The sequence below is a fragment of the Pristiophorus japonicus genome, chromosome 6 (assembly GCF_044704955.1).
Source record: "Pristiophorus japonicus isolate sPriJap1 chromosome 6, sPriJap1.hap1, whole genome shotgun sequence".
NCBI lineage: Eukaryota > Metazoa > Chordata > Chondrichthyes > Pristiophoridae > Pristiophorus > Pristiophorus japonicus.
Window position 1 is genome coordinate 126,502,480 of NC_091982.1, and position 16,541 is coordinate 126,519,020.

General features: G+C 48.2%; 1 protein-coding gene across 1 annotated transcript in view; it reads right to left on the reverse strand.

Moving 5' to 3' along the window:
- Positions 1-640: 640 nt before the first annotated feature.
- The window catches only part of LOC139265784 (magnesium transporter NIPA2), a 41,876-nt gene continuing 25,975 nt past the window's right edge, over positions 641-16,541 (reverse strand). The window contains exons 3-7 of the mRNA XM_070883189.1: positions 14,998-15,145; positions 13,904-13,960; positions 13,430-13,520; positions 3,923-4,083; positions 641-3,007 (exon numbers count right to left, since the gene is read on the reverse strand). Of these exons, the coding sequence (XP_070739290.1) occupies positions 2,388-3,007; positions 3,923-4,083; positions 13,430-13,520; positions 13,904-13,960; positions 14,998-15,145 (1,077 nt within the window). The 3' untranslated portion in view covers positions 641-2,387. The remainder of the gene's footprint in view (positions 3,008-3,922; positions 4,084-13,429; positions 13,521-13,903; positions 13,961-14,997; positions 15,146-16,541) is intronic.

The window sequence follows — 16,541 nt, forward strand, 5'->3', positions numbered from 1 at the left end:
CTGTACGGAGGGGACAGGACTTTACAGTCTGCAATTCCCCCACACAGTGAGGGGGTGGGGCCTGTATCTGTGATTCCCCCCCCCACTGTGAGGGGGCGGAGTCTGTGTCTGATTCCCCCCCACCCAATGAGGGAGCGGGGTCTGTGTCTTGTTACCTCCCACAGAGAGGGGGCGGAGTCTGTCTGATTTCCCCCACCACCACCCCCCCACAGTGAGGGGGCAGGGTCTGTGTCTGATTTCCCCCACAGTGAGGGGGTGAGGTCTGTGTCTGATACCCCCCACAGTGAGGGGGCGGGGTCTGTGTCCGATTTCCCCCACAGTGAGGGGGTGAGGTCTGTGTCTGATTCCCCCCACAGTGAGGGGGTGAGGTCTGTGTCTGATTCCCCCCACAGTGAGGGGGCGGGGTCTGTGTCTGATTCTCCCCACACTGTAATTTTCAGTTTCCTGCTCATTTCACATTCCACAAGCAGCCACTCTGAATGGAGATACAGCTGAACAGGTAAAATGAAGGTCGTCCACCCATGCTCCCAGGTTGCTCCAAGTGCTGTTTTACTGTACGCCAGGGAGACTCCCAGTAAATTGTGGAAAAACTTTTGCTGCACCGTACTCATTAGTATAATAAAAATATATTTTAGTATCAGACATGTTTACAACCGCTTGAGTCAAGTTAAAGCATTTTGAGCAGATAAGTGCAGTACAATGGCAGACAGACCAAGTTAAATAGGCGTGCCCGGGATCTCAGCATGGAGATCGAGAGAATCCCGGGAGAAATCTTGCGTCACAGGTGAGCATCAGATCAGTGAGCAGAACGACAGGCCAGTTGGGCTCATTCTGACCTTATGTATCTAAGGGAAAAGGGATGGGACTGGCGAGACTCTGGTTTCACACACCGACCACACACTGCACTGAAATCAGTGGTGAGTAACCAGGCTTGTACCCAGTTCCAGCCTGCCACGTTAGGGTACGTCCCCCAGCCCGTGTTATCCATTGAGAACCTGGTTTTATCATTTTCAAACAACTTGAAAAACTCCGTGCTGTGAAACCCTCGGGACTGAGGGACACGGCCTTCCCCTCATCACACCCAAGGTTCCACGTTAGCTCCTGTTACGACCCCAGCTCCCGGGACAGGGAACGCATCTTCTGTGGCCAGAATCTCAAAACTCTTCATTGTAGTAATGCAGGCATCAGTGATGGCAGTAGAACACATTCGATTAGGAGTGCACAATATCAGAATCAAACATTCTCTGGGCAGGTACAGCATACAGCTCCCTCTACACTGTCCCATCAAACCTCCCAGGGTAGGTACAGCACGGGTTAGATACAGAGTAAAGCTCCCTCTACACTGTCCCATCAAACCTCCCAGGGTAGGTACAGCACGGGTTAGATACAGAGTAAAGCTCCCTCTGCACTGATCAAACACTCCCAGGGCAGGTTCAGCACGGGTTAGATACAGAGTAAAGCTCCCTCTACACTGTCCCACGTGTGCAGTTATAGCCTGACCTGGAGACGACGACATGCTCCCATTATCTTTCATGTCAGGTGAAATCTTTGTTCTGAATTTCTTCCAAGTCTGACAGACACAGCGTGTGCTACCGAACATGGGTTGTAACTTGGGACATAATCTCTCAGTGCAGTGGGTGAGTAATGGGAATAACTTGAACAGTAAATGGATTGGCACCAAACCCTTAAATAGTGACAACAGTGCCAGGTCTCAAATCTCACTCTCCCTCTTGGGTCTGGCATATGTTTGCCAAGCTTTTCTATGATTTAAACAGTCAATCTAGTGCATATATTGTCAGAGTAAGACCCTCAGATGGTGAACAATAAACAGATTGTGATGTTTGTGCCTTGGTGCGTTACTGACACACTTGGTGGGTAGGTGGGTCTCCCAGCCCCTGGGAACAGCTCAATACTTGCTGTCCCACATGTAAAAATGTTTGAGTGAGCGAGGGTCCAGGTGTCAGAGGCCACCGCTACACCCCATCAAATACGCAGAGAAGTGGCACATTTTCCTCTTCTCTGTCCCAACTGTGCTGGGGATCGATTTGATGCTCACGTCAGTGCTGGTGAACAGGACACTTCTGGGGGGGCAGTGATCCGCAATAAGGCTGGTGCACTGGCGGGTTGAAGCAGCGTGGGCCTAGGCTCCGCTCAGTTCCAACAGCATTGGCTCAAGGTTCATCTCGAGTCAAAAAAAGAGGAAGTGAATCTTCCGCCAATAACGCACGCTGGCTGAAAGAGGAGGACAGCGGACACGGGCTTTAATTTGGAGCAGCGACCCCAGGAGAAGCTCTGAATCAGATGTGTGTGGAGGAATCACAAGTGTTTTGAACGGGTTGTGCAGCTCAGCATCTCCACCCCCGTCCCCGCCCCAGCGAGCCAAGCCCTCAGGTGAAATAGTGCAAGGTCCCGTCAGCGCCCGGGCAGCTGGGGATTTGCGTCTCCTGGTCCGGCAGAGCTTGGTACGACTGGCTCCTCGCTGCCCTGCCCCACCCAGCACCTGCCTCGCCCTTCCGCAGGAACGGGGGCAGGGTGCCCGGGGTGAAGTTGATATTCTTGAAGGCGTGCAGCAGGAAGATCCCGAGGACGATGATGACGAAGCCACTTATGGTGCCCACGATGTTGTCTATAGTCATGTGGTACCACTCCTTGAACAGGATGGCGGAGCAGGTCATGACGGCAGTGGTGAAGAAGACGTAGTAGATGGGGGTGACGATGGAGGTGTTGAAGATGTCCAGGGCCTTGTTCAGGTAGTTAATCTGCGTGCTGACACAGGCGATCAGGCACACCAGCAGGATCCAGGACACTGGCTCTGACAGCACTGGGAGGCCCTCAAACAGCTCCTTGATGGCAATCCCCAGGCCTTTGACGCAGGAGACGGAGAGGGAGCCGATGACCGAGCAGATGAGGATGTAGACCAGGACATTCTTCTGCCCGTACCGCGGAGCAGCCACTAGGATCAGGATCAGGCAGCTGCTGACAACGCACACCGCAAACACGATGAAACCTGCAAGCCACAAACAACGCTGGCTTTAGTTGGCACTGGATGCAATCTGTTTAAGTAATGGTACTTGCACCGACTGAACTGGTGTAGCACACTGAATACAGGGCAAAGAAATACAACATACTGGCAGATAGGCAACCCCCGATTATACAAACAAATCCAGTGAATTTAAAAAGTCCCAAAGTGCTGGGTTTTGATAAGAATACATTGGGAGAAACTGAGGAGAAATTTCTTTTCTCTAAGGGTTGTGAATCTTTGGAACTCTCTACCCCAGTGAGCAAGGTGGAGATACAGATTTTTGAATGATAAGGGAGTCAAGGGTTATGGGGAGCAGGCAGGGAAGTGGAGTTGAGGTCAGAATCAGATCACCCATGATCTTACTGAATGGTGAAGCAGGCTCGACAGGCAAAATGGCTGACTCCTGCTCTTATTTCTTATGTTTTATGTCCCCAGTGGCAGGAGGGTCAGTATCCAGAGGACACAAATTAAAGGCGATCGTCAAAAAAAAGAGGGGGAATGAGAAATGTGTTTACTCAGCGAGTTATGATCTGGAACGCGCTGCCTGAAAGGGCTGTGGAAGCAGATTCAATAGTAACTTTCAAAAGGGAGTTGGATAAATACTTGAAAGAGAGAAATTTGCAGGACTGTGGGGAAAGAGCAGGGTTGATAGGTTCATACAGCACAGAAGCAGGCCATTCGACCTATCAAAGACATGCATTTATATAGGGTCTTTCACAACATCAGGATGCCCAAAAGTGCTTTACAACCAGTGAGTACTGTTTGAAATGTAGCCACTATTGTAATGTCTGATTCTGTATAAATACATGAACGCTCTCGACAACGAGGGTGCGCCCTGTATAGTGGCTGGAGTTGGACAGCTGTTTAAAGAGTACCCGCCCTCTGTGATATTGGCCATACCTGGATCTTTCAGCTTTTCCACCATTTCAGCCAAGGTGCCGACTTCCTCCTCCTTTGGAGCATGGATTACCATCACCGTCGATCCCACAATGCTCAGGACGCAGCCCATCTTTCCGTGCAGGTTCAGGCGCTCGTTTAAAAAGTAGGAGGACAAAATAGCACTGGAGAGGGTGACAGCAGTGACATCTGGTTAACAGGCCCAAAGACAGCGCAGGGCACTGGAATTTACAAATCATTTTCATCAAACACCTCCCTCGATACACTCTCCCCTCCCTGCATCCTGCCTGGAAATCCCCGACACACTCTTTCCCCGTAGCTCCTCATCTGGGATGAGAGGGCTGTCCTATGAGGAACGCTTGAGTAGATTTGGCCTATATTCTCTGGAATTAGAAAAATGAGAGGTGATCTCCTTGAAACATAAGCTTCTGAGGGGTATTGACAGGGTAGAGGCTGGGAAGATAGTTACCCCTAGCTGGAGAGTCTAGAGCCGGGGAGGTGGGGGCACAATCTCAGGATAAGGGGTTGGCCATTTAAGATTGAGTTAAACATAGAAAATAGGTGCAGGAGTAGGCCATTCGGTCCTTCGAGCCTGCACTACCATTCAATAAGATCATGGCTGATCATTCACCTCAGTACCACTTTCCTGCTTTCTCTCCATACCCCTTGATCTCTTTAGCCTTAAGGGCCATATCTAACTCCCTCTTGAATATATCAAACGAACTGGCATCAACAACTCTCTGCGGCAGAGAATTCCACAGGTTAACAACTCTCTGAGTGAAGAAGTTTCTCCTTATCTCGGTCCTAAATTTCTTACCCCTTATCCTTAGACTGTGACCTCTGGTTCTGGACTTCCCCAACATCGGGAACATTCTTCCTGCATCTAACCTGTGCAGTCCTGTCAGAATTTTATGTTTTTATGAGATCCCCTTTCATTCTTCTAAACTCCAGTGAATACAGGCCCAGTTGATCCAGTCTCTCCTCATATGTTAGTTCTGCCATCCCGAGAATCAGTCTGGTGAACCTTCGCTGCACTCCCTCAATAGCAAGAATGTCCTTCCTCAGATTAGGAGACCAAACCTGAACACTGAAGGAGAAATTTCATTATTCTGAGAGTTGTGAATTCCAGAGACAACGTTCCCTTGAAGCCGCACTGCACTGCAGGGGTCTCACACAGCCGGTGAGCCAGCTTTTCATTTGAAAAATCTGCATACAAGTGGACTTTTGAATGGTCTGCACAGCCCTAAAAAGCATTACAGGGAAAATTGCTCAGAAACCTGTGGATGCACAGTTGTTGAGTATATTCAAGACTGAGATCAATCGATTTTTGGATACGAAATGAATGAAGGGATATGGGGATAGTGCGGGAAGGTGGAGTTGAGGTAGAAGATCAACCATGATCTCGCTGAATGGTCGAGCAGGCTCGAGGGGCTGACTGCTGCGCCTAATTCTAATGTTCTTATAGTCTCAGGATAAGGGGTCGGCCATTTAGGACTGAGAGGAGGAGGAATTTCTTCACTCAGAGGGTTCTGAAGCTTTGAAATTCTCTGCCCCAGAGAGCTGTAGATGCTCAGTCATTGAGCGTATTCAAGGTTGAGATCGACATATTTTTGGAGTCTAGCGGAATCAAGGATTATGGCGAACTGGCAAGAAAATAGAGTTCAGATCGAGGATCAGCCATGATCTTATTGAGGGGCCGCATGGGCTACTCCTACTCATAATTCAGTCTTCCCATCAGCCTAAAAGCAACAAGATTTTAAACCCAAACTTGGATCGAACACCATTCATGCTTTTCCCATCTTTTGCTGTGTCCCGCACCTCGGCATTTCACTCAGGTTTCATTGATCATTTAAAAGGTATAGTTGATGCACTGTGAGAGAACGTTAGGCCCTTAGAGTGCAGTGTGAACATAAGAACATAAGAAATAGGAACAGGAATAGGCCATACGGCCCCTCGAGCCTGCTCTGCCATTCAATGAGATCATGGCTGATCTGATCATGGACTCAGCTCCGCATAACCACTTATCCTATCATTTAAGAAACTGTCTATTTCTATCTTAAAGTTATTCAATGTCCCAGCTTCCATAGCTCTCTGAGGCAGCGAATTCCACAGATTTACAACCCTCAGAAGAAATTTCTCCTCATCTCAATTTTAAATGGGCGACCCCTTATTCTAAGATCATACCCTCTAGTTCTAGTCTCCCCCATCAGTGGAAACATCCTCCCTGCATCCATCTCGTCAAGCCCCCTAATAATCTTATACGTTTCGATAAGATCACCTCTCATTCTTCTGAATTCCAATGAGTCGAGGCCCAACCTACTCAACCTTTCCTCATAAGTCAACCCCCTCATCCCTGGAATCAACCTAGTAAACCTTCGCTGAACTGCCTCCAAAGCAAGTATATCTTTTCGAAAATATGGAAACCAGAACTGCACGCAGTATTCCAGGTGTGGTCTCACCAATACCTTATATAGCTGTAATAAGACTTCCCTGCTTTTATACTCCATCCCCTTTGCAATAAAGGCCAAGATACCATTGGCCTTCCTGATCACTTGCTGTACCTGCATACTAACCTTTTGTGTTTCATGCACAAGTACCCCCAGGGTCCCGCTTTGCAATCTTTCTCCATTTAAATAAGAACTTGCTCTTTGATTTTTTTCTGCCAAAGTGCATTACCTCACACTTTCCAACATTATACTCCATCTGCCAAATTTTTGCCCACTCACTTAGCCTGTCTATGTCCTTTTGTAGATTTTGTGTGTCTTCCTCACACATTGCTTTTCCTCCCTTCTTTGTATCATCAGCAAACTTGGCTATTTTACACTCAGTCCCTTTTTCCAAGTCGTTAAGCTAGATTGTAAATAGTTGGGGTCCCAGCACTGTTCCCTGCGGCACCCCACTAGTTACTGATTGCCAACCAGAGAATGAACCATTTATCCCGACTCTCTGTTAGCCAATCCTCTATCCATGCTAATATATTACCCCCAGCCCTGTGATCTTTTATCTTGTGCAGTAACCTTTCATGTGGCACCTTGTCAAATGCCTTCTGGAAGTCTAAATACACCACATCCACTGGTACCCCTTTATCCACCCTGTTTGTTACATCCTGAAAGAACTCCAGCAAATTTGTCAAACATGACTTCCCTTTCATAAATCCATGCTGACTCTGCCTGACCAAATTTTGTTTTTCCAAATGTCCTGCTACTGCTTCTTTAATAATGGACTCCGACATTTTCCCAACCACAGATGTTAGGCTAACTGGTCTATAGTTTCCTGCTTTTTGTCTGTCTCCTTTTTTAAATAGGGGCATTACATTTGCAGTTTTCCAATCTGCTGAGACCTCCCCAGAATCCAGGGAATTTTGGTAAATTACAACCAATGCATCCACAATCCTTGCCACTACTTCTCTTAAGACCCTAGGGTGCAAGCCATCAGGTCCAGGGGATTTATCTGCCTTTAGTCCCACTGAGTACCACCTCCTTAGTGATTGTGATTGTGTTACGTTCCTCCCCCAATATAGCCCCTTGACTATATTGTTAGTGTCCTCTACCGTAAAGACTGATACAAAATAATTGTTCAGAGTTTCTGCCATCTCCATGTTCTCCATTACTAATTCCCCGGTCTCATCCTCTAAGGCACCAACATTTACTTTAGCCACTCTTTTCCTTTTTATATACCTAGACATTAGACAGGGTGTGGTGTGAGGGACATTCAACTGGGCGTGGGGGACATTAGACCGGGCGCAATGGGAGAGTGCAGAGGAGCTTTACTCTGTATTTAACCCCGTGCTGTACCTGCCCTGGGAGTGTTTACATAAGAATTAGGAACAGGAGTAGGGCCTCTAGCCCCTCGAGCCTGCTCCGCCATTCAATAAGATCATGGCTGATCTGGCCGTGGACTCAGCTCCACTTACCCGCCCTCTCCCCATAACCCTTAATTCCCTTATTGGTTAAAAATCTATCTATCTGTGATTTGAATACATTCAATGAGCTAGCCTCAACTGCTTCCTTGGGCAGAGAATTCCACAGATTCACAACCCTCTGGGAGAAGAAATTCCTTCTCAACTCGGTTTTAAATTGGCTCCCCCGTATTTTGAGGCTGTGCCCCCTAGTTCTAGTCTCCCCGACCAGTGGAAACAATCTCTCTGCCTCTATCTTGTCTATCCCTTTCATGATTTTAAATGTTTCTATAAGATCACCCCTCATCCTTCTGAACTCCAACGAGTAAAGACCCAGTCTACTCAATCTATCATCATAAGGTAACCCCCTCATCTCCGGAATCAGCCTAGTGAATCGTCTCTGTACCCCCTCCAAAGCCAGTATATCCTTCCTTAAGTAAAGTGACCAAAACTGCATGCAGTACTCCAGGTGCAGCCTCACCAATACCCTGTACAGTTGCAGCAGGACCTCCCTGCTTTTGTACTCCATCCCTCTCGCAATGAAGGCCAACATTCCATTCGCCTTCCTGATTACCTGCTGCACCTGCAAACTAACTATTTGGGATTCATGATTCCATGGTGTAATGGTGAGCACTCTGGACTCTGAATCTAGCAATCCTGGTTCAAATCTCGGTGGAGCCTTAATGCTTGTTGTCCCAGCTGCTGGAAATTCAGGTCAAACAAGTAAAAAACTGCAGCTTTCAGCTCATGTGTGGCGCAGTGAGTGTGTAGTGGTTCCTACTCTGCGTTGTTCCCGCAGCAACCTATATTCGAATCCCAGTTATGGCACAGCTCATTTCATCCGCGCCAGGGTGTCCTTGGAGATGGAGCACGCGGTGTCTACCGGTACGCTCGCGGCCTTCCGCGAGAGGTGGGCACCGGGGGGACTGGAGTGCATCGTCACGCCCGGCAACCAAATTTTAATTTGATTTTATGTTTTAAAGTTTAATTTGTTTTAATTGCCGGTGCTTTTAGTGTCCCCCTCCCCTTTTATAGGGGGCACTGGAAAAAATTTGATTTTAGTGCCCAAAAAACCCCCCCAAAAAAGAACAAAAAAAACACAAAAAAGAAAAAAAGGGCCTTGTAAATGTCTGGTGTGTCATCCAGGGCGGGTGGCATGGTTTAATGTTTTATGTTTTTCAGATAAACTCCAAAAAGAGTTTCATGCACAAGGACCCCCAGGTCCCTCTGCACCGCAGCATGTTGCAATTTCTCCCCATTCAAATAATATTCCCTTTTACTGTTTTTTTTCCCCCAAGGTGGATGACCTCACACTTTCCGACATTGTATTCCATCTGCCAAACCTTAGCCCATTCGCTTAACCTATCCAAATCTCTTTGCAGCCTCTCTGTGTCCTCTACACAACCCGCTTTCCCACTAATCTTTGTGTCATCTGCAAATTTTGTTACACTACACTCTGTCCCCTATTCCAGGTCATCTATGTATATTGTAAACAGTTGTGGTCCCAGCACCGATCCCTGTGGCACACCACTAATCACCGAGTTCCAACCCGAAAAGGACCCATTTATCCCGACTCTCTGCTTTGTGTTCGCCAGCCAATTCTCGATCCATGCTAATACATTTCCTCTGACTCCGCGTACCTCTATCTTCTGCAGTAACCTTTTGTATGGCACCTTATCGAATGCCTTTTGGAAATCTAAATACACCACATCCATCGGTACACCTCTATCCACCATGCTCGTTATATCCTCAAAGAATTCCAGTAAATTAGTTAAACATGATTTCCCCTTCATGAATCCATGTTGCGTCTGCTAGTCAGAGTAGGAATCGCAGGATAGCTCAGATGAATACGTGGCTTGAGCAGTGGTGCAGCAGGGAGGGATTCAAATTCCTGGGGCATTGGAACCGGTTCTGGGGGAGGTGGGACCAGTACAATCCGGATGGTCTGCACCTGGGCAGAATCGGAACCAATGTCCTCGGGGGAGTGTTTGCTAGTGCTGTTGGGGAGGAGTTAAACTAATATGGCAGGGGGATGGGAACCAATGCAGGGAGATAGAGGGAAACAAAAAGGAGGCAAAAGCAAAAGACAGAAAGGAGATGAGGAAAAGTGGAGGGCAGAGAAACCCAAGGCAAAGAACAAAAAGGGCCATTGTACAGCAAAATTCGAAAAGGACAGAGGGTGTTAAAAAAACAAGCCTAAAGGCTTTGTGTCTTAATGCAAGGAGTATCCGCAATAAGGTGGATGAATTAACTGTGCAAATAGATGTTAACAAATATGATGTGATTGGGATTACGGAGACGTGGCTCCAGGATGATCAGGGCTGAGAACTCAACATCCAGGGGTATTCAACATTCAGGAAGGATAGAATAAAAGGAAAAGGAGGTGGGGTAGCATTGCTGGTTAAGGAGGAGATTAAGGCAATAGTTAGGAAGGACATTAGCTTGGATGATGTGGAATCTATATGGGTAGAGCTGCAGAACACCAAAGGGCAAAAAACATTAGTGGGTGTTGTGTGCAGACCTCCAAACAGTAGTAGTGATGTTGGGGAGGGCATCAAACATGAAATTAGGGGTGCGTGCAATAAAGGTGCAGCAGTTATAATGGGTGACTTTAATATGCACATAGATTGGGCTAACCAAACTGGAAGCAATACGGTGGAGGAGGATTTCCTGGAGTGCATAAGGGATGGTTTTTTAGACCAATATGTCGAGGAACCAACTAGGGGGGAGGCCATCTTAGACTGGGTGTTGTGTAATGAGAGAGGATTAATTAGCAATCTCGTTGTGCGAGGCCCCTTGGGGAAGAGTGACCATAATATGGTGGAATTCTGCATTGGGATGGAGAATGAAACAGTTAATTCAGAGACCATGGTCCAGAACTTAAAGAAGGCTAACTTTGAAGGTATGAGGCGTGAATTGGCTGGGATGGATTGGCGAATGATACTTAAGGGATTGACTGTGGATGGACAATGGCAGACATTTAGAGACCGCATGGATGAACTACAACAATTGTACATTCCTGTCTGGCATAAAAATAAAAAAGGGAAGGTGGCTCAACCGTGGCTATCAAGGGAAATCAGGGATAGTATTAAAGCCAAGGAAGTGGCATACAAATTGGCCAGAAATAGCAGCGAACCTGGGGACTGGGAGAAATTTAGAACTCAGCAGAGGAGGACAAAGGGTTTGATTAGGGCAGGGAAAATGGAGTATGAGAAGAAGCTTGCAGGGAACATTAAGACGGATTGCAAAAGTTTCTATAGATATGTAAAGAGAAAAAGGTTAGTAAAGACAAACGTAGGTCCCCTGCAGTCAGAATCAGGGGAAGTCATAACGGGGAACAAAGAAATGGCGGACCAATTGAACAAGTACTTTGGTTCGGTATTCACGAAGGAGGACACGAACAACCTTCCGGTTATAAAAGGGGTCGGGGGGTCTAGTAAGGAGGAGGAACTGAGGGAAATCCTTATTAGCCGGGAAATTGTGTTGGGGAAATTGATGGGATTGAAGGCCGAAAGATCCCCAGGGCCTGATGGACTGCATCCCAGAGTACTTAAGGAGGTGGCCTTGGAAATAGTGGATGCGTTGACAGTCATTTTCCAACATTCCATTGACTCTGGATCAGTTCCTATAGAGTGGAGGGTAGCCAATGTAACCCCACTTTTTAAAAAAGGAGGGAGAGAGAAAACAGGGAATTATAGACCTGACATCGGTAGTGGGTAAAATTATGGAATCAATTATTAAGGATGTCATAGCAGTGCATTTGGAAAGAGGTGACATGATTGGTCCAAGTCAGCATGGATTTGTGAAAGGGAAATCATGCTTGACAAATCTTCTGGAATTTTTTGAGGATGTTTCCAGTAGAGTGGACAAGGGAGAACCAGTTGATGTGGTATATTTGGACTTTCAGAAGGCATTCGACAAGGTCCCACACAAGAGATTGATGTGCAAAGTTAGAGCACATGGGATTGGGGGTAGCGTACTGACATGGATTGAGAACTGGTTGTCAGACAGGAAGCAAAGAGTAGGAGTAAATGGGTACTTTTCAGAATGGCAGGCAGTGACTAGTGGGGTACCGCAAGGTTCTGTGCTGGGGCCCCAGCTGTTTACACTGTACATTAATGATTTAGATGAGGGGATTAAATGTAGTATCTCCAAATTTGCGGATGACACTAAGTTGGGTGGCAGTGTGAGCTGCGAGGAGGATGCTGTGAGGCTGCAGAGCGACTTGGATAGGTTAGGTGAGTGGGCAAATGCATGGCAGATGAAGTATAATGTGGATAAATGTGAGGTTATCCACTTTGGTGGTAAAAACAGAGAGACAGACTATTATCTGAATGGTGACAGATTCGGAAAAGGGGAGGTGCAAAGAGACCTGGGTGTCATGGTACATCAGTCATTGAAGGTTGGCATGCAGGTGCAGCAGGCGGTTAAGAAAGCAAATGGCATGTTGGCCTTCATAGCAAGGGGATTTGAGTACAGGGGCAGGGAGGTGTTGCTGCAGTTGTACAGGGCATTGGTGAGGCCACACCTGGAGTATTGTGTACAGTTTTGGTCTCCTAACTTGAGGAAGGACATTCTTGCTATTGAGGGAGTGCAGCGAAGGTTCACCAGACTGATTCCCGGGATGGCGGGACTGACCTATCAAGAAAGACTGGATCAACTGGGCTTGTATTCACTGGAGTTCAGAAGAATGAGGGGACCTCATAGAAACATTTAAAATTCTGACGGGGTTAGACAGGTTAGATGCAGGAAGAATGTTCCCAATGTTGGGGAAGTCCAGAACCAGAGGTCACAGTCTAAGGATAAGGGGTAAGCCATTTAGGACCGAGATGCGGAGGAACTTCTTCACCCAGAGAGTGGTGAACCTGTGGAATTCTCTACCACAGAAAGTTGTTGAGGCCAATTCACTAAATATATTCAAAAAGGAGTTAGATGAGGTCCTTACTACTAGGGGGATCAAGGGGCATGGCGAGAAAGCAGGAATGGGGTACTGAAGTTGAATGTTCAGCCATGAACTCATTGAATGGCGGTGCAGGCTAGAAGGGCCGAATGGCCTACTCCTGCACCTATTTTCGATGTTTCTATGTTTCGATTGCACTATTCCTATCTAGATGTCCAGCTATTTCTTCCTTAATGATAGTTTCAAGCATTTTCCCCACTACAGATGTTAAACTAACAGTGTAGAGGGAGCTTTACTCTGTATCTAACCCATGCTGTACCTGCCCTGGAAGTGTTTGGCACTGACTGAGTGCCTGGATCCAAGCTCCAGTCCCCAATGGTTGTGGTGTTATTGGTACCAAGTAGAGAAGCTTGGAATGGCTTCAATGTGCATGCTCGGGGAGGGACATCTCCCGGTGTTGACTGACCAGCCCGGGTCATGGAACAGTACAGTGACATGAAGCTCGGGACTGGGCACTGTCAGACCTGGCTGTAATGCCCCAAGGGTAGAACAGCATGCCTGCAATTATTGTCTAAGCATACACAAAATAGCCAGTTGAGTGAGGGGCTGAGTGTTGCGAGGACCTTTGGAACATTCGGCCAATGAGGAGGCAGCACCTTCAGGAGAGGAGAGACATATGAGAGCTTTAACAGAGTTTTCAGGACTTGCTCACCTGACGAGGACACTGAGGGCTCCCAGAGGTGTGACCAGCGTCGCTGGGGCAAAGGCGTAGGCAGCAAAATTGGAAGCTTCTCCCACACCCACTGGCGGACAGGATAGACATAGTTAGAGCCTGAAACAGGAGCCAGTGCAGCAGCCACAGTCACCCACAGCAAGACAAAGTCTGACCGTGTCCCGGATCCCCACCAACCCGAGGCCCCGCCGACCCCAGTCCCTCCGCCGACCCCGCAGCCCCGGCCCCCCCGCCGACCCCAGCACTCAGCAATAAGTGAACCAGTGAACAGGCCTCGGTGGACAACCATTTGTGCAGCCGTCAGTGCAGGAGAGGAGAGGAGAGGAGGCTGTTCAAATTACCCCAACACCTCTGGAATCAAGTGACCCTTCTCACCACTGCCCAATGCAGTGCAAGGATTTGACAGAGAACACATTTGAAGATATTCTGCCCGTCACCATCAGCAACACTCACTTGTGAGGAGGCCGGCCCACCACAGCCATTCCTTCAGATAGGCATGTCCGCCCTGACCTGTGGGGAAAGCACACAGCCATTGAACTAAGCACATTGAGCAGCACAGCCCGTGAGGTTCCGTATCTCAGCTTCACTTCCACTGTTTACCCAGGCCGCACACGGTGGGCCCACACATGTACATCGCCCCGCACACATATATCCCCCTCTGGGCCCACACACAATGGGCCCCCCGTACGGCTCGCACACGTACATTTCCCCCCCCCCACCCGGGAGCACCTTCGGGGGAGGGGGGTGGTCAGCACCTTCGGGGGAGAGGGGGGGGTGAGGGGGAGAGAGTCAGCACCTTCGGCGGGGGGGGGGAAAAAGAGAGTCAGCACCTTCCAGGGAGGTCTAGCTCAGTGCGAGACCCAGTGGTGAAATATCTGAGCAATACTCAGTATCTGAGCTCACAGAATAAGGGATGGGCACGCACGCAGGGCAGGGGATCTGGTGCCCGAAGAACCAAACAAGGTCACGGGTCTGTGCCAAGGTATGGTGACAGAGAAAGGGACCAAAGGTGAACATGAAAAGCAGCAGCTTTTCTGGACAGCCCCTGAAGTTGTGTGTTTACTCAATAGTGTTCTATTGCTCAGACTGCGAGCCGGCCCCAGAGCAGCTGTGCCAGCAACCCCAACTAATTACAATCTATATTAATGAAGGGACTGAGTTTGCTGACGATACAAAGATGGGAGGAAAAGCAATGTGTGAGGAGGTCACAAAAAATCTGCAAAAGGACAGAGACAGGGTAAGTGAATGGCCAAATTTTTGCCCAATGGAGTATAATGTTGGAAAGTGTGAGGTTTTGTACTTTGGCAGAAACTGGGATATTGAATAAATTTAAGACAGAAATAGACAGTTTCTTAAACGATAAGGGGATTAGGGGTAATGGGAAGCGGGCGGGGAAGTGGAGCCGAGTCCATGATCAGATCAGCCATGATCTTATTGAATGGTGGAGCAGACTCGAGGGGCCGTATGGCCTACTCCTGCTCCTATTTCTTATGTTCTTCTTATGACTGTCGGGATTCTGTGTCGCCCCCCCCTCGGCCGTGTCTTACCTGCCCTCATCACCCCCTTGCTGGCCAGGCGCAGGAGGCCTTTCTTCTTCAGGATGAAGCTGCCTCCGATGAAGATGCTGGAGCTGATGGCGAGGATGAGCCCGAGGTAGAAGTTGAAGCGGCTGGCAGCACTGTCCATGGCGGTGGGCTGTGGAATGGAAGGAAAGGGCACAGGGTCAGTGCCTTCAGCACACACACTGCCGAACACATGATCACTTAGTGTCGCAGTGAGACTGCGTCACCTCACACACCCTGTAACCAGCTCAATACTCACAAACACACAGAAGAATATTCATTGCTCTCTAAAGTTACACACCTGGTGGGAAGTGTGTGTATTTGGGGGATGGGAAGGAGTGGAGGGGACAAGGTGGGAGGGCTTCCGATTCCTGGGACATTGCGACCAGTTCTGGGGCAGAAGGGTCATGAACAAGATGGATGGGGTTCCACCTCAACAGGGCTGGGATCAATGTCCTCGCGGGAAGGTGAACTCATACTGGGGGAGGGGAAGGTTTAAAGTAATTTGGCAGGGGGAGGGGCACAAGAATAAAGCATTAAAGAGGAGAACAGAGTGGATGAAGGGGAACCAGTGGATGTGGTGTATTTGTACTTCCAGAAGGCATTTGACAAGGTGCCACATAAAAGGTTACTGCACAAAAGTTCACAGGGTTGGGGGTAATATATTAGCATGGATAGAGGATTGGCTAACTAACAGAAAAGAGAGAGTCGGGATAAATGGTTCATTCTCTAGTGGGATGCTGCAGGGATCAGTGCTGGGACCCCAACTATTTATAATCTATATTAACGACTTGGAAGAAGGGACTGAGTGTAATGTAGTCAAGTTTGCTGATGATACAAAGATGGGAGGAAAAGCAATGTGTGAGGAGGACACAAAAAATCTGCAAAAGGACAGACAGGCTAAGTGAGTGGGCAAAAATTTGGCAGATGGAGTATAATGTGGGAAAGTGTGAGGTCATGCACTTTGGCAGAAAAAAATAAAAGAGCAAGTTATTATTTAAATGGAGAAACATTGCAAAGTGCCACAGTACAGCGGGACCTGGGGGTACTTGTGCATGAAACACAAAAGGATAGTATGAAGGTACAGCAGTGATCAGGAAGGCCAATGGTATCTTGGCCTTTATTGCAAAGGGGATGGAGTATAAAAGCAGGGAAGTCTTGCTACAGCTATATAAGGTATTGGTGAGGCCGCACCTGGAATACTGCGTGCAGTTTTGGTTTCCATATTTATGAAAGGATGTACTTGCTTTGGAGGCAGTTCAGAGAAGGTTCACTAGGTTGATTCCAGGGATGAGGAGGTTGACTATGAGGAAAGGTTGTGTAGGTTGGGCCTCTACTCATTGGAATTCAGAAGAATGATGGAAGGGGTGGGTGGGACTGGTTTGCCGCACGCTTGGTTTCTGCATGCTCTCGGCGACGAGACTCAAGGTGCTCAGCGCCCTCCCGGATGCTCTTCCTCCACTTTGGGTGGTGCCAGTGGGAATGTTGCACTTGATCAAGGAGACTGAGGGTGTCCTTGAAACGTTTCC